The 18,324-nt window shown below is 40.7% G+C and overlaps 3 protein-coding genes across 6 annotated transcripts in view; 2 read left to right on the top strand and 1 right to left on the bottom strand.

Moving 5' to 3' along the window:
• Positions 1-4,194, bottom strand: part of CNST (consortin, connexin sorting protein) — a 55,085-nt gene extending 50,891 nt beyond the window's left edge. Inside the window, exons 1-2 of one of the 3 annotated variants that reach the window (XM_083830357.1) lie at positions 3,981-4,194; positions 2,128-2,222 (exon numbers count right to left, since the gene is read on the bottom strand). The gene's annotated coding sequence lies outside the window, so the exon portion shown is untranslated. The remainder of the gene's footprint in view (positions 1-2,127; positions 2,223-3,980) is intronic. The other 2 variants (XR_014582086.1, XM_083830356.1) reach the window with 2 other exon arrangements.
• Positions 4,195-4,263: 69 nt separating this feature from the next.
• On the top strand, positions 4,264-18,143 carry TFB2M (transcription factor B2, mitochondrial). Of its 2 annotated transcripts, XM_083830363.1 has the most exons (9): positions 4,264-4,585; positions 5,400-5,488; positions 6,412-6,565; positions 6,959-7,107; positions 8,533-8,622; positions 9,718-9,780; positions 10,517-10,668; positions 12,133-12,200; positions 18,009-18,143. In XM_083830363.1, exons 1-9 carry the CDS (start codon positions 4,279-4,281, stop codon positions 18,017-18,019), a joined length of 1,083 nt encoding a protein of 360 aa, XP_083686489.1. In that variant the 5' UTR covers positions 4,264-4,278; the 3' UTR covers positions 18,020-18,143. The 2 variants fall into 2 exon arrangements, with proteins under 2 accessions (XP_083686489.1, XP_083686488.1); XM_083830362.1 differs by lacking the exon at positions 18,009-18,143 and having other exon boundaries at positions 12,133-13,157.
• Positions 18,015-18,324, top strand: part of SMYD3 (SET and MYND domain containing 3) — a 379,637-nt gene continuing 379,327 nt past the window's right edge. The window contains exon 1 of the mRNA XM_083830359.1: positions 18,015-18,143. The gene's annotated coding sequence lies outside the window, so the exon portion shown is untranslated. The remainder of the gene's footprint in view (positions 18,144-18,324) is intronic.

The raw sequence follows: 18,324 nt of genomic DNA, 5'->3' as shown, positions 1-18,324 counted from the left end.
GCTGCTTAGTGTTCATTTTAAGGCAAAATAAGATGTGGACACTGCTATTAACATCTGTAGGGCCAGAATTCAAGCCATCAGCTCATTTAAAATGTTTATTTTTGTGCTGAATGGCTCTGTTGTCAGCTGTGAACTTTGCTGTGCTGTTTGACAGGCTGGAAAGTCAAACTGCACCTGGTATGAAAACAGTTTAGTATTAAATAGAATGTTATTACAACAGAAAAGAGTGCAAAGAAAGAGTGGTTTAACAAAGTTTTTTCAAATAAGCTTGTGGTCACTTACATGACCATACACCTAGTGCTCAGAAATGATCTCAAAGAACAAATCATTTAATAGCTTCACTTAACTGGCACTCTCCAGTGATCTGCACATTTGATCTAGGCCATTTTTAAAGGACAATAATTTCCAATTAATCAGGTTTTAAGTGTTGCTAATACTAGGCTGGAAGCTACACCGTCATATGGAGCACGCAGGCTTCCAAGGAACCTTGCTTGGACTCCTGCTTTCCTTACTACTAAAAGTTTAGCCAAACACCAAAAAAATACAAAAAAAAACAAAAAACAAATCCCCCGAGTCCAAGAGCCTAGCCGTTTTTCACCGTCAACAGATTACACATAAAATAGAAATAAGGTTTATAGAGCATAGTGGGTTTAAATGCAAAATTACTGACTTCATTATAAGGAACGATTTTCATTTAGTAGAAAGATTTCCAATAAAACCAATGGGTTGCAACTTTTCTGCAACTCAAACCAGATTGTGGCTCAGGATTAAATGCTACTTTAGCCCTTGGGACTTTTATTGTGTGCTTATATGGGATTGCAATAGAGGGACAGTGTAACAGGGGAACAGTACAAAACAATGAGTCTGCTCAATGATTAAAAAAAATAAATCTTCCTAGGGACTACTTCCAAACGTTTGATCATATTTTGCCACCTTCTGAGTGCAAACACTTAACAGAGCTTTTGAAGAAAACTCTTATCGCTCTTCTACTATTTTCCTTGGTCACCATCCATAATATTACAACAAGATTAATGAAATATGCTGAATAAAACTCAAGTGAAAACAGTAACTCTGTGACATTCTGCATCTCAGCAAGGCACAGAATGGTTTCTGTCAATTCAACCATACAGCAAGTTACTTTCTTCTCATACTATCGTAGATAACACATTTAAGGGATTCTTCCACCTTATTTTCTGAACATCAGTGCTATTGCAGGCCTTTCTTTAAAATTTGCACCAGAGGCATTGTTTGGTAACAGGTGAGCTTCAATATATGCATAATTTAAATAAGGAACAATCAACATTGACAGTAGATTTTAAGATCAAATTTTCCAATGATGCAATTGGAAATGCAAATATGATATGGTGAATAAAATAGAAAGATAAAGAGTTTCTGAAACAATGCTAGCAAACTTAATCTGTATTCTGAACCAAAGAGGAACATCTAATGACAAGCATCCCTACCAGGACAAGAAAAATTAAGATCTTGAAAATTTCTGTTCACACACCTTTTGTTTATGTGCAAGACCGAAATTCTATTGAACTTGTACAGAAAATGAAGTACAGACATACAGTTTGAAAAACTGAGATCAAGATGTATATACTATGACAATTTTCCCCTTCAGAACTGCTTGTTAATATTTACTAAGTGGATAATACATAGCATAATAATACTACAAGACTAACTCTTCAAAATTAATTTAAAAAATAAGTTTTCCATGGAACAAAATGAAAGTAAATGCAAAAGGTATTTAGAACCACTGAGAAGAAAAGCATCCCTTTACTGATCTTCTTGACTCATACAAGCAATGAGCTCTTTTGGTTTAAGCATAGGCTGGAATCCTTCTGATTCCTTCTCTGTTTCAAAAAACAGTGATTAGGAGGAAACAACAATTTCAGAGCACCCAACAAGGAACTTAAATTGCAAAGACACGGCTATACAAGGTAAGACTGTAAATTCAAATATTTGTTTGTGATAATAGCCGGATTAGAAACTATATGCCATGTGATCAGCTGTTAACTTATAAACAGCCCGAAGTTGACTGTTCAAATGTCCCTGGGATATACATTACTGGATTAAACAATTTTTTGCATTGTAATTTCTCAACAAAAAATGCACAGAACTTACCATTTTCCTAAGGTTTCAACAAGGATAACAAACAGGTCAGAAAGAGGTAGTCCTTTATGCATGCAAAATCCAGGACATGAATATAGGGTAGGCTCCTTCATTAGGGGGAAAGAAAAATAAATAAATTGGAGAACCATAAATGTATCCTATAGCGATCTATAGTTCAATGTAGGCAAGTCCTATGCTAAAGTAAAAAAATATAATATGAAAATACAAATAAAAAACACTCATCATTTCTAGTGTATGAAGAGTGTCAGGGCATAGCTCTGGGTCTTAGCAAGTGTTCTTCAGAATAATTTCAGTTACTCTGAATAGCCCATGCAGTGATGACCCTAAAATCCTGAGTACTTTAGGATCACAGAATCATTCAGGCTGGGGAAGACCTCCAAGATCATCAAGACCAGCCCCCACCCAACACTACCAAGTTCCGTCGCCAAACCACGTCCCTAAGCACCACATCCACTCGTCTCTTGAACACCTCCAGGGATGGCCACTCCACCACCTCCCTGGGCAGCTTCTTCCGATGCTTGACCACCTTTTTGGTGAAGAAATTCTTCCTGATATCCAACCTAAACCTCCCCTGGCACAACTTGAGACCCCTTCCTTGTCACTTGAGAGAAAAGAGACCGACCCCCTTCTCGCTGCAAGCTCCTTTCAGGCGGCTGTAGAGCACAACAAGGCCCCCCCTCAGCCTCCTCCTCTCCAGCCTGAACAGCCCTGGTTCCCTCTGCTGCCCTTCACAAGCCAGTCCCTTCACCAGCGTGGTCATTCTGCTCTGCCCATGCTCCAGCACCTCAGTGTCCATCTGGTAGTGAGGGGCCCGACACTGGACACAGCACTCGAGGTGCGGCCTCACCAGAGCCGAGTATAAAGGGTCGGTCAGTTCAATAGAACAAAATTTTCCAAAATTGTTTACTTATCCTTACAATTTATGGAATACAAACTGATAATATAGTAACTACACCTAAGCTTTCCATGGCCATAGCGCAAACTTCAGTAAGGGATGCTGAATTAGGGCATTACTGAACACTTTGCCTAAGAAAACCGAGTTCCTTTTGATGTTCTGAAAGACCTACAAATTACCGAATTAACAGACTAATTAGTAAGAGGAAAAAAAAAGCTATTAAAAACACGAAGTCCAGTTTAAAAATGGATTGAGGTCTATCCCATCATCCTGCCCATCTCCCTTAAGGCACGGAGAAAACCATTAAGCAGCGCGCGGTGCAAAAGATACACACACCACGGAGCACTCAAAAACAACCTGCAGATGCGAGGAACTGCTGCATTCAACAAGGGGCTGCTAAACGGAGCCCGGCCCCTGTTCGGGCTACACGCAGACACACCAAACAAGCAGAAAAGGCACAGCTTCGTGCCCAAGTTCTGTGTAGCAGCGCTACGTCGCACAAAACACCGTGATGTCTGGGGGGGGCAGCCATGCGGCAGCCTCTCCTTTGGGAGACGTAAGGAGGTGAGGACCTGCCACAGGACCAGGCGGCCACCGCTTTGCAGCCCTCCCCCCCCCCCGCGGGTACCGGATCGCCCGCAGCTCCTGCGGGAGCCCCGCGGGCTCCCCCCATCTCGGGCTCCCCCCATTTCGGGCTCCCGTCCCGCTCTCTGCCGGGTCGCAGCCCGAGCCCGCCTCGGGGCCGGCTCCCAGCCAGCCCCCGCTACGGAGGCGCCGGGGAACGGGCGGGCGGGCAGCGCCGGGGGAACGGGGCGCACCGCGGCGGTAACGGCGGCAGCAGGGGCAGGGGCAGCCCCCGGCGCCGGCCGGGGAGCGGAGGGCGGCGGGAGGGCAGCGGGAGGACGCCTCCTGCCGCCTCCTGCCGCCGGGAAGGAGCCCCGGCACTCACCTGGGCTGCGCCGCGGCTCAGGCGCCCGCCGAGGGCGGCGGGGAGCTGCGGGCCGGCATGGCGCGGGCGCGGCGCGGTGCGGGTACGCGGCGGGTACCGGGCGGGGGGCTCCGTCCGCTGGGCGCCGCGCCGCTGCGGGGCTGGCACCATAGAGAGGCACCGGCGGCAGGGGAGACCTCCGGCTGCCCCGCCAACCATAGAGCGGAAGAGCGCTAGAGAGGCGCCGTGCCGAGGCGGAAGTGACGCTCCCCGTTGCCAGGGAGACCGCGCGGCCGGCGCTGGGCAGCGGCGGGGCGCCATGCGGCCGGCGCGGGCCCCGCCGGGCCCCGGCGGCTGCGGCCGGCTCCTGGCGGCGGGGCTGCGGCCGCTGCTGGGCTGCCTGCGGCCGCCGGGCTGGGCGACGGCGCGGCGGGTCGCGGGGCAGTGGCCGAGCCCGGGCCTGCGGGTGCCGGAGGCGGCCGAGGCGGAGCGGCTGGTGCAGGAGGCGCGGCGGGCCGGCGGGCCCCTCCGCCGCTTCATCGCCTGCCCGCGGCTGGCCCGCACCGTGCAGCGCTGCCTGCGGCCTGCGCACGGCCCCCAGCCCGTCGTGCTGGAGTGCGGCCCCGGTAAGTCGGCGCCCGGCCCGGCCCGGCCCGGCCCGCCGCGGTGACCTTGCGGGGTCGGCGGGGCCGCCGGTGGTGAGGGGCCCCCGGCTCTGCTGGGGCCGCGGGGGGGGAGCGGGGCCCTGCTTCTCCCCGCCCGGGTTCTGTTGTGGCGGCTGCGGGATCCGGGCCGGGCGCTGCCCCGGCTGCTGGCAGTCACCCTGCCGCCCTCCCGGGCCGTGACTGCGCTGTGCCCGGGGCGGCAGCGGGGAACCCGGCGCCGTTTGTGGGCACGTTGAAATGGGGTTTTGGGACCAGCAATGCAGAGCTCTGGGGGAAGCATGTGAGTGCGTACCCTTGCAACTCGAGTCATTGGTGTTAAGGATACATTTTGCCATAGAGTAAGTAGAGATTGAAGTTCTCGTATTGGGTTTTGGAGGCATACTCTATCTCTGCCAATAACAGCAGGCCTAGAGATTGCAGGCCCTTTTACAAAGTTACCCTCTGCAGTTACTTACAGTCTCCAGGGAGGATGTTTTACCCATAGTGATAATGTGGGTAAGGTTCCAAAGTATATTTCATATGGCAGAAGAAAAAGCGGGGAAGTATTTCAGATATATCTGATGGTCCTCTGCATCAAACTGTAACGCTGTGCTTAGTGTAATTCACTGAGTAATCTAAGGGAGACTGTGTAAGTCTGTTTTCAAACCGTTCTTTTTCAATAAGTAACATGAGTTACCCCCTTACTGAAAGTGCTATACCCCAACTGTTGCACTGGAAAAAACACTCAAGGAAAATTGCTTTTAAAAAATATGTATTTTTTTTCCCCTCTTTACAGGGCCTGGAATCTTGACCCGGACTCTACTCAACGCAGGTGTTAGAGTGGTAGCTTTAGAAAGTCACTCAGTTTTCCTTCCAAACTTACAGGTACACTTTTGGTTTGGTAGCATGTTTCTAAAATTTAATTAAGAGGAAAATGAGACATTAATTACGGAACACATAATAACTGTGGGATCAAAAAGGAATTAGCCAGTCATTGTTACTTGCAACATCTGAAATAATGCTTAATAATAGTAAGTATTGTTTGGTTTTACACTGAACAGTCAGCAACAGTCTGACTATTTTATAACCAATTAATTTGACATCTTGAGTACGTGCAAATTCAAGTTCATAGTTTCATATATGCATTTTTGAGGCTAATATTAAGCAGAGTCATTGTAGTTGTGTATGTTTAGGCATGATGTCTGTATGTAGCTTCCAAAAACCTGTAAAGATAGTCTTGGTTATTCTTATTGTCTCATGGTATTAGTTAGTGTATTGTCTTGTGGCTGGCTGGCAGTATTAAGACCAACAGGTGTTACCTCTTGTATTCACCTTTGCACTGCGTGCTTTCAGAGGTTGTCAGACAGAGCCTTAGAAGTTGCACTAGAAGGAAGGTGTTATAGTAAAGTAGAGATTAGGAGCTTCAGACTCTAACCTCTTTTAAAATGTGCATGAAAGGTGTGTTTTGTGCATAAGTCTCTCATTCTCTGCATATATGAAGAATTTCAGTTGTAAATTACTCAATGTAGCAGTTTGCTCAGTTTAATATATATATTTTATTTTTTTTCGCAACACTGCAGAACATACTACTAGTTTGGGGAAGGGTTTAAAGCTCCAACCGAGCAGCACAGAAATGTCTTGCATAATAAAGGAAGTTATTTTTTTCTGTCAGTTATAAGATACAGCTCTGAGATCTGACTCTTTCTGACTGGATGATTTTCTGTAGCGCTTGAACAATTTCTTATCTCAGTTGAGTGTTTCGTAGGGCAGTTTACTGCTTTCTTCAACTGAATCTTAATTTGGTTCAGTCCTTAGAGAACAGCCTGGATGGACAATTAAAGGTAATTTATGGTGACTTCTTCAGACTGGATCCTTTGGTCACTGGACCAGTGAAACCGCCTGCTGTGTGTTCTGACCAGCTTTTTGAAGCCATGGGTATAGCAGCAGTTCCTTGGAGAGCAGGTATGTATATAAGATTACACGCGTTACAAATACTTTTAAAGGTTGTGTGGGCAGTTTGGAAAAATCTTTGGGACTTGAGGTGTATGCTGTATCTTGATATACATATTGGATTCATGGGTAATACTTGATCATTTCCTAAATTTCAGCTTTTTTTTAGGTAGGTTCGTAATAGCTCCAAAAAATGGCAATATGAAATCTCAGCTATTAGCTTATTGTAATAAAGGCTTAGTCTAATGCAAACAAGGCTTAGCTTTGAATAAAGCTTGAATTTTATTCATTCTTGAATAAAATGAGCTTTTTTTTCTTGTTTGTAAACTACACGTTAGCATTAATGAGATTTTTCCAGTACATGTTGCAAAATTTTAAAGTTACTTTTGCACACTATTGAAACAGATGTACCTGTGAAAATTTTTGGAATCTTGCCACAAAAAAAGGAAAGGAACACACTTTGGAGGCTACTTTTTATCCTGTATGAAGGCAGTTCCATATTCAGATATGGAAGAGTAGAGCTCAACATCTTTATAAGTGAAAAAGAGTACAAGGTATGTGCAAGAGCTTTTGAAGGTAGTAGAGAATAAGTAGTGCTTCACAGTACACCCAAACAGTTATATTGCATAGTTAATCTTTTTGCTAGTGATTTTTTTTTTTTCGGACAGAATTTTAAAATCTTATAACTTCAGAGGTGCTTAAATTCTGTAACATGCTTTTGCAACAAAATCGGTTCCTAATTGCGGGTCAGTGAAGAGGGAATTGACAAGTTCTCTTGAAGAGTATTCCGTTACTAAATCGCGTGCTCAGTTTTATGCACTTGTCCACTTGAGCAAACTTTGCATGCAGTTCTGAAAAAAATTGAGACAAAATATGAGTAAATTACACACCTTTTTATTAAAGTTCTGTATGCTGAGGGGCAGAGTAGCTTTCTAGATTACGTGCTCCTCATTTGCGCTGTCTCAAACTCTTAGAACTGTACTTTTAGTTCAAGGCTACCTTTTCTTTTTTGAAACTGAGATTCGTAAAAGGCACTAATCTTGAGTTACTCGAGGTAAGGAAAGACTTCCAGGTGCGCCAACACAAGCTGTGTTCTGTCACCCTACTGGAAAAAATTAAAGTCTAAGTATGTTCTCTGGCAAAATGATAGGCTGGATACCAACCACTGGAATATCCACTTGTTGCATTTTTACTGGCTAGGCGTTTGAACAAAGAGAGGGCAGCCTAGTCATTTTAGTGCAGTCAGGGTATTTTTTAATTAACTTTTCTGTGTTTGTTGTGAATCCTCTTAAATGAGTGTTGTGTACCAAAGTAAAAGTAATCGGGACCTTTTTTTAAGGGGCACTGTTGGTTCCTTTCTTTTTTTTTTTTTTTAATCTTATGTCAAAGCTCTCTAAATCTGTGAAAAGTTGTCTTCATTTTGTGACTACTTTGCCCTGTTTGCACATAACTGTGGGGGTTTTCTTTTTTTGTTTTGTTTTCTTGCACTGAGTTGTCTAATCTGTAATATTGTAACATCAGGAGGATGACTGCAAGCTGCTTAATGTTCAGGGAGATGGTTGGCTTACTCTGTGTGTCTTACTGGGAATATTCTCTTATCAGTGGGGAAGAACTCAAGCTATGAACTCTGCCCACATTACAGTTTTAAAACAAAATATGATCACTCTTTCTCTTCTGTATGAAACTCTTCTCTGGCTTAAAAGGGGCCTGAAAGTATAAGCTGGAAATTCCTACTCAGTTCAGTTATCCAAATAATCGCTGCAAATCAATACTTAGATTGCCATAAAGTCTTCTAATTGCAATTTCTAACAAGCATACTAAAATCACAGAAACTGGGGGTGTAATGTAACTTAGTCTTGGAATTTCAGACTTAACTATGAATTTCTTACCACTTGTTAAGATTATAAGGATTTTTCTTAGATAAAGAAGCAGTCTTGTTTTTTTTCAACAAAAATGTTTCTGCTTTGCCATTTTGTTAGGTATTAACAGCAAAGCCTGGGGAATCGAGGGCTTATCAAGCGCTTTCTGTGCTTTGCCAAGTAGGATGTGAAATTCAGCTACTGCATATGGTAAGTTTGCTGTACCAACTGACATGCTCATGCTATAAATGTGCTTATAGAAAAGGGTTTATACTGTTTTTGCTATTGTAATCAAATTGGAAGATAATTTGACATTTAAATTAGTGGAGCACTACTGAAAACTTTTGGGTATAGACAAGTCTTTTCTGTCTTGCTAGGTGTTCTGTGAGACTCAGGCTGCTCTTCCAATCTGTCACAGTCTGCTCTTCATGTCCTCTGCGTTTTGACATCATGCGTGCTTTCACCTTCCTGAGTGATGTTCAGTAGAAATACTTTTTCAGTTTTGGTGCTTCTACTTGCAAAGCAAGCCTGCTTCTCCTGCTAGTCAAGAATTGTCTTACCTTGTCAAATGTGCTATGGTTTAGTTTAAAAACGTTTTTTGAAATTGTTCATGAACTTTCAATTGCTTTACTCTTTTAAGATTTTTTTTGTTTGTGCCCTGTTTTTTCTAGGAGCTTCTTTCATAGTTTAAATGCTATGCTGATCTAAAATCATAAGTTTCATTATCTGTTGTCCTCCAAATGGCTTGTAACATGAGGTATAGAGAGGACATTTCTAAATATGGCGGAGTTGAAGAATACGATGATGCTCAAGGAACAATTATGTAGGCATGGGCTGGCCATGCACTGTCTGCCTTGCATCTGCTTGTAGCTGCTTCTGGAGTCAAGTTGTTGAGCTGGTGAGACTTCTATTCAGACTCAGTACAGCAGATCTTAGGGTTAGGTGTTTCTTTCCAGTGTTTAGCTCTGGTTCAAATTTTGAATTTGAAACCAACGAGCGGTCCCAGTTATGCATGGTAATATATGCAAGCTATTTAATTATAAATAATTTTAGCAGTGCCACTCAGATACTTTGTCAGGAACATGGCTAAATAGCATTTTCAGTCTTGCCTTTGTGTGTATGTTACTTGAATTTTATATATATGTATATTACATTAGAAATATACATATTTCTAATATATTTACATGGTTTTAAAACAAAGTTTAGAATGGAGTATGCTTCGAATTTGATAGGATTGATGATAAATGTTTTTCCAAATTCTAACAAAGCACTTTGTTTCTGTAATGTGTTTTCTTCCTCTCATAGGAACCCTGGTCATCCTTTGTAACTAATTTGAGAAACAAGGGACTGGCAGTTTCAAAGAGCACGGTAAGATCATTTTCTCCTTTCAGAGATGCAGCTAAGCCCCTTTAATTAAAGATTAAAAATAACTTTATGACAGTGTTCACACATACATCTTTTGGCTGTGAATAGTGCATTTTTTTTTTTTAAGAAGTGTTCTAGTTAAAACTCATGGGCAGCGTGTAGAAGGTGAAGAGGGTGAAGGATTGCTGCGATCTTAGAAACTGAGATAAACTAGTGTGTATATGATGGGAAAAATACAGTAAATGAATATCATGAGGGCACGTGAACAGGTAAAATCTTATTTAAAATTAATGTCAGGGTCACATCTACCTGCTTGAATACAAAAACTGTTACCACGATTACTAGCACAATCATGCTGCTGGTTTTGATCAAAGTGGTTGTTCACATGTCCAACGTACATTCTGTGTGCTAGTTAAGCGCTGAAAAGTGTGGATCTCGAAGCCTGTATTGTCTATTTCAACTAAGAAAATACAATCTTAAAAAATTAAAATTATGTCATAGTGTATCTGCTTGATTTCCTATTTCCTTTCATGTTTAAAAAAAAAGGAAAAAAAAAGTAAAGCTATCTTAGTTACAGAACAAAATTTTATAGCTTCTGCTTCCAATGTCATTATCTTATCTTCTAAAACTCTTTAAGAAATGTTACTGCTGGCCCAGTTGAAATGCTTTCTCTTAGAAAAAGACTAGTACTGTCTTAAAAATGACTAATTTTCAATGACTTGTTTTGTTTTTCTTGCAGTGGCTGCCAAATGACCATTTATGTTTGGTACGACTGACTCCCCAGCGAGATCTATTTTCAGGAGGCTTGAAGCCCGTGAATTCAGCTACCTTCATTTTCATGGTGAAGCAGTGTCTTGCTAAACGCAAATCTAGACTTACTGATAGATTAAAGTAAGTATGGAAGAATTACGGGTTCTTACACACTTTCTAAAGAAATACAGGGAAAATGCTGAAATACTGTCTCAAAGCAGTATTTATTTTAGATGAAATTCAGCATCTTTTAAAATTATCTATGTGTAGAAAAGAAATTTTCATTTTTCCAGCCCAAGTACAGTATTTTGAGTACCTGGCCTTTATTCATAGATGATAAAAACTTGACGTTTGGCAGGAAGGTAGACAAGTATGTAGACTTGGGAATTACAGACGTTTACTGCACATCTAATGGAGGTGAGCTCGTGTGTGTGCAAGAAATTTTTACTCAGTTTAGACGTAACAATAAAGTCACCACGTCTTTGCAAGTATAAAAATTAAAAAGCTGCAGAAGAGTTTTGGATTATAAGAAACATCAAAGCAGTGCTAATGAAAATAGCTGAAGGTTATCGAAGGTTGAGTGGGGATGTCCTCGTATGGCTTTCTGTTACTGCATTCAAAAATCAGACTTTAGACTGACTTACCAATTATGCAGCTCTCTGTAATTATTTATTCCCTTTGATATGACATTGGAGCTACTCACTTTGCAATGTGATCACTAGATTTCTGTTCCCATAAATGTGAAGTGTTTGTACTCTCTGAAGTATTGCCTTCAAGTTGTTGATGAAAGTAATTAACGTACTTCTCATTTGTTGGTAGGGGTTAATGGATGCAAATTTCCAGGAAGGAGGTGGGGGGATGTAAGGGGATGGGAAACACACAAAAAAAAAAAACCGTGCAAAGAGCTTTAATGGATTTCTTTCTTAAAGCTCAGTGGTGTACCTAGTTTACACTCAGTCTTTCAGCCAGGAAGCAGAGCTAACCTTGAAGGCTTCTAATGTGCATCTTCTGTATATTTATATCCCCTTCTCTTGTCTGGGAAATAGTTAATGTGTATGCACATTTGTAAAAGGCCTAGTTTTCATAGCAATGATGTGATTGTGGAGACAGTTTATAGATCTGTTTATATATAGAAGAAAATACCTGGGAGGTTTAAGCCACGCTACTGCGTGCTGTACTGAATCATCTTCCTGAAGATGACCTTGGCTTTAATTTCCCAGGCACTGAAGAGCGACCCCCTTTTATGCAGTAATGTTAGTTGCTGACAGCTGGGGCAGGGGATCTATTGTCTAGGACAAGAGTGTTTATTGTTGTGCAGCTGGGGGAGGTGACTAGGGAGCTAACCCTCTAATGAGGTGGGTTATGTGGTTTGGTATTATCTGTGCGTGGGCTTTATTTGGTATTATCTGTGTGTGGGCTTTATTTGGAATTTGCATGGCTTCTTAGTAGAAGTTTTTCTGTTTGTAGTAGGGATTGAAAATAACTTGTATCATAGGGAGAAGTTGTTAACTTGCGGAAGCTGTGAAAGGATGAAATTGACCTTCAGATACTGTTTCTTCTCAGGAAGAAATGCTCCATTATGATTTGTTGGTTTGTTTGTTTCAGTTCATGGAGCGTGGACAATGGTGGCCAATTACTGAAAGCGCTGGAAATTCCAACAGATGTTGAAACAGGTAATTTATACCCAGAAGACTACAAGCGTCTTTTTGAGGCTTTGCAAAACTCTAATGTGTTTACTGAAAGCTGGTTCCACGATGAGGTCTTGGAAAGTATAAGGAACATAAACTTATAAATTGAAAGCTGCTGTCTTTTAGAAGATCATCTTTGCTTCTGGAAGATTACTGTGGTGAGAAATGATTTAAATAAAATCCAAGTATCGTTAGCTAGATGACTTCCGGTCCAAACAGGAAAGTAAACTTAGCAAGTGACTAGAGCTCTTCTATACAGCATGGAACTGTGGGATTTAGTTACTTGGTCACAATCATATCCCGACTGGATAAAATCTGCATCTTCTCCAGGAGCATAATAGTGACCTGCTGCTTTTGGATGTGCCACTTAAACTGAACTTCTTATTACACTGCTGTATATTTACAACGTTTGAAAAAATAACAGACCAAATAATGATTTGTGTGGTTTGTATTTTAGTGCTCAGTGCTTTGAAAGTTCCTTCAGATTCCCAAAATACACAGCTCTGTACAACCACTGAGTCTGTTTTATCATCTGATCTATAAACCTTGCAGTCTTAAGATCCTAATAAATCAGGAGTGGTGGGTTTATGGAAGGCAAGGTAATGACAGCATAATAAAACATCAACTGAAAAGTTTGTTTAAGTGGCTTGTTATATCTGTGGTTCGGGGAAAAAATCAATTTTTTTCTTTTGAAAATTTGAAATGACAAAACACTGGGTGTTCTGTTGGTGTTTACCATATGTAAACACCTGTATACAGATGAGCTTTATCTTAGTTTAGGTCTGAAACCCAAGTCACCAGAACACTGAGTGTTTTATAAACAGCTGTGAAAAAGAATCATCTTACCTGTAACCCTTGCAACATATAATTGTTTAATGTGTATGATGTGTATATAAAACCTTACTTTAAAGAGATATGCTATTAAAATTCTTTTCAGTTATAGTCCTCCGTACTCGAACCTGTTTCTCATTCCCCTTGTTGGCTTCACGTGAAACTATTCTGTTGTTGTCTGATAGTGTTGGCAGGTTCTCCTGGCTGTGTTTCCTACATTGTCTCCTCTGGGAGGCTGAGTGAATAAAACACTTTTTCAGGATGCTATCTTCCGTATTTGGAAAACATCAGTGACTGAAATAAAATTCTCTGACTGCATTGCTTCTTAAGCACATTTGGAGGTATATACGTGACAAACATTCATCTCTGTACTCCTCCTGCAGTTCCTGCTGCAGAAGAAAAATTGACTTGAAGCAGCCTCAGTTCATTCCGTTAGCTAGGCTGGTAGCCACCACTGCTCTGTTAGCTGTGTGTTTAAACTGTCTTTTTCATATTGTTATGGTGGAATTACTGGAAAGGCTGAGATTTAATTTGCATTCTGTTTCAGAGCAGCATTCCTCTTCTGGTGCAGATCTTGAAGATTTGAGGCTTTATTTCTGTTCAGATATCTTAGTAGCTCAGGTAACTTGCATTATAAATTGACCATGACTGGCAAACTTGCATTAACAGAAGCAATTCCTTCTCTTTGATTTCAGTGAATGGCAACATCTACATTTAAAAAAGAATTCAAAGTTGCCTGGCCTGTTTTTTTTTCTTTCTTGAATAAATTAACTTCATCTTACTGTAGCAAGTTATCATATACCAACATACCAGGGAAACTATTCAGTGCATAAAACACAAGATGACCACTATCTACATAATCTTCCTTAACTGCATTGCTAGTAACATTTTGAACATTAACTTAAGAAAAGGAAAATTGTTCACTAGGATTTATTTTTATTATGTTGTCCAATAGCATTTACTGAGCCAATGCAGAGACTTCTAAGGTAACAGGAGCAGTCTGTAAATGAATGGAATATTGTGTAACTGGGGACTTGAAATGAAGAGATGGAATGCTAACAGGAACTTTGCCATTAAGTCTTCAGTGTAAGCAGCATGTTTTACCCCTATCACAGATGTGAAATGAAGAGTAAAATAGCTGTCATTACAGAAGTGGTTTTGGTATTGATGGAAGAGACGGAAAAAGTGAAGAATATCGGTGAACACAACAGAATAGGAGGGAGTGAAACTGAACTAGGTCAATGGATTTGGTTCTCTGATGTTATGCATTTGGTAGTTTCTGCTGTTGCAGATTTACAGCTTTTGTAGGAAAACAATGCAAAGTTTCACTGAAAATTTAAATGGTGTATAAAGACTTCTCATGCGTTTTTGTTAAGCTTTTTAACAAAGCCTGTACTTCTCATGCTCCTTTCCTGGTATAATATTTTGTATTATTTTCATGTTCGATAACAAAGCAAGGTATTTTTCAGTGATTTGCTCACCAGCCTCCCTGACTGTTCCGCAGTTTACAAGCACTATTTTCACTATTGACTTTGTAAGATTTCTGCACTTTTGCTCTTGTATTATCTTAAAAGTTCAAACGACTTTTTTATATCAGGGCGTTGTGGTTTAACCCAGCCACCGAGGTACCAGACAGCCATTTGCTCACCCTCCCCCCCTCACTGGGATGAGGAAACAAATAGGAAAAAAAAAAAGTGAAAGCTTGTGGTTTGAGATAAAGACAGTTTATTAGGACAGAAAAGAAAGGAAAATAATAATGGTAATAGTACTACTAATAATAATGTGTACAAAACAAGTGATGCACAATGCACTTGCTCACCACCCGCTGACCGATGCCCAGCCTATCCCCGAGCAGCCGCCCCCCACCCCGGCCAGCCACCCCTATATATTGTTTAGCATGACGTCAGATGGTATGGAATACCCCTTTGGCCAGTTTGGGTCAGCTGTCCTGGGTCTGTCCCCTCCCAGCTCCTGCTGCACCCCCAGCCTGCTCGCTGGCAGGACAGAGCGAGAAGCCGAAAAGTCCTTGGCCTGGTGTAAACACTGCTCTGCAACAATTGAAACATCAGCATGGTACCAACATTCTTCTCGTCTTAAATCCTAAACACAGCCCCCTACCAGCTACTAGGAGGAAATTAACTCTATGATAGGGATTAACTCTATCTGAGCTGTTTTTTTCTTAGTGCAGAACAGCGTTTCACCAAAAAGCAGTGTCCTAATTTCACAATCCCTTTTAGACCTCCAGTAGTTTTTATAAGGTATGGTGGTGGAATGAAGGAAAAAAAGATGGTGTTGGAGATTCTGTCAGGAATGACCTCTGAGGAAGTCTGACATAGCTGTTTGATTTGCAGATAAATTCAGTTTGAATTTGAAACTTGCACTAAAATTTGTTTCACGAAAGTTTGAAGTATGTAATTTATTATCCAGTTATCAAATCATGCATCTAAAAAAAGTGTACTAAAATGAATTGGCAAAGAAAAATAAGAGCCATTACTAAGTCTTGTGCATGTAGTTGTAAATGACTGCTAGTTGTGAGGGTTTTGGACATTGTGTTCTACTTTAAAATATCTTAGCGATGCTTTGGAAAAACAGAGCTTCCCTGACACCAATGTAGAACTCTGTCTAGGTGTATATTCCATGATACATGCGTTTGACACCCTCCGTGTTATAGACTGCATAATTTAATAATCCTAGAAGCTTAAGGAACGAGAACGTTTGTCATCTTTGCAATACACTAAGTTCCAGACTTTTGATTTCAGTGCTTGAGAGAGTTGTATGTTACCAGATGGGAGCACAGATCTGATTTTCAGAAAGCGAATCGATAGATTTCAGATGTATTACCATTTAACTCAGAATGATAGGAAAACAGTGTAGCGTGAAAATCATAAGCCTATATACTTCTACTTATTACAGATCAGCTGTGTTTTTTAAGGAGTCATCAGTAATCATCAGTCGGTGCCTTAAAGTTTCGGTCTTAGTAATTCTGATTTGCTGGACTTTTAAAAGGATATTTCCTTCTTCATTTTGGATACACAGTTTATTTTCAAACTGTAAATTACTATGGTTTGCTAATCCAGTTTTTATTGTGTCAGTGTTATGATTACTAAGTAAAAGGTAAATATGCTGATGAATAGAAAGAGCCTGAAAAGTAGGATTTTTTTTCAGAGCCTCTGCTTTCTAAAATGCCTGGCCTGCTACATAGATTTGAAGAAACAAGAAAATACACATCTCTTCTCTGTAGTTGAGATTATCAGTGCTTTCAAAGTTCAGTGTATGGAAACCAAATTCTAAAGAGTGATTTCGTGGCGTTTCTGGCTTTTATTTTAAAACATTCCTGTTGTTCAGTAATGCAGGCAGTTTATGGTCAGATCCAGAAGAAAATCATAGGTATAAATACAGATATACTCTACAGAACAGTGCATTTGCCATATTTCTCAATACATTCATGGAAAATTGACTCAAAATATCTCCAGTTATTTTTGCTTCATGTCAATGCAAAGATAGGATCTGCAAATAGAAAAACAGTATACAAATGTAGGTTAATATTTACATTTTGATGACCCTCCAAAATGCTATACAAACAGAAAACAAAACCGCAGGAGGAAATTCAGTCAACCTTTCACTTAAGACCTCAGAAGAGATGATCTTCACACTTTGATACAGCAGGGTTTACAGGAACTACTTTCCTATCATGGTGGGATAGCAAAGTTACCCATTTCTGAAAGTGCGTTGCTTTGAGATGCAGTAAGTAATAAAACATATTTTGAAATTTGCCCCAACACTCGAAACTGTTGCACAATTCTATTGTATTTTATATAGTTTTGCGTTATGACACTTTATATCAGATATAAAGTAATTGAATATAAAAGTTGCATTGGTTGATTGCAATCTTTTGGGGGAAATTTCATTCTTTCTATGTTTTGCTGTCTTTGAATCTGTGATCTTTGAGTTAAAGGTTGCAACACACATGCAGTATTCTTAAGGTTCCTCGTATATCATGTTCCTTTCAATTGTTTCCAGGCTGTGTTGTGTGTTTTTTCTTGTTTTGTTTACTGATTTAATTCTTGGAACTTCTAAAATATGAGCCACATCTACCAAGTGGGGCTGTTCAAGTATTGCCTCCATTCTCAGATACTGGTTCCTGGAGGAGCTGCCAAGAAAAGGGTTTTTGGCATGCCATAGTAAGGCACCAATCTATCAGTTTGTATATTGATAGTAACTTCAGATGTGATGAGTCTTCTGATGGCCCTCATCATTTGTGCCATTCCTCTACCTGTAAAAGAAAATTGCATGACTTCGATAGTAATTGCCAAAAGCTTTACTTCTTAACTATATGAAAATGTTATCAAACACAAACAGAAAGAAGCTTAGTCCTTATGACACCCAGTTAATGAGAAATTTTGCCCTTTGGAATTAGATCAGTTGAGATGGGTTTTATAGTTAGTAGCTCACTTTTGATCCAGAAGAGGATCACAAGGTTTGCGACCCTGTACTGATTAACACACTAGGTAACGTGATAAGGGGTTCTTAAGGCGGAATGTGTCTATTACTGGCTACCAGGCTTGTACAGCATTGGACATTTTAATAATTACAGCTTTGCCTTGCAGGTAATAATGACAACGTTGATAGAAATATCAACATAAAATTCCAGAAGTAGATTGTGTGATGTAGTTTAAAAAGTGTGCATGTGATAGGAAGAAACCGAGGCTTCCTGAGGAACTTGCTGAATTAGTTCTGGCAGACTAAACACAATCTATGGGTTTGTGGATTGAAAACTCCATTTAAGCTTTGCAAGCCTTTAATTAGCAAAAGCTGTACCTTTCTTCTGTAAAAACGGAGAGAATGGAAATAACAAGAGACATTTCCAGCAAGGACAGCCAGTCAGAGGGAGATGTTTATTCATTCACGTTGTAGCCTTGCTCAATAGCTATTGCGTCTTTCCTTGTGTATGCTGTTCTACAGGTCACTGCTAAAAATAGACACTCTGTGTCCCCAGCTGATGGATCACAAGATCACAAGACACAGCAAGCACAGGAAACCCAAGTGAAATTAGGAGTAGCTAAGGTACAGCGAATGGAACAGCCAATTACTCATAAAGTAAGCAAGGCTTTAACACTTGATGTATTTTATCACTGTGATCAACTACCAAACAGACCTTCAGCACTACCTGTTTACATAAAAATTGTTGTGCAGAGTTTGTTATGATTCATAACTTTGAATTTGTTTTAAGTTACCTTACCAGGATGGTACCAGGATTGTTTTTAAGTTACCTTACCAG

The sequence above is a fragment of the Anser anser genome, assembly GCF_964211835.1.
Source record: "Anser anser genome assembly, chromosome: 3".
In the NCBI taxonomy this organism is placed as follows: Eukaryota; Metazoa; Chordata; class Aves; order Anseriformes; family Anatidae; genus Anser; species Anser anser.
The sequence above is the reverse complement of the archived record's forward strand: the minus strand, read 5'-3'. Positions and strand labels throughout refer to the sequence as shown.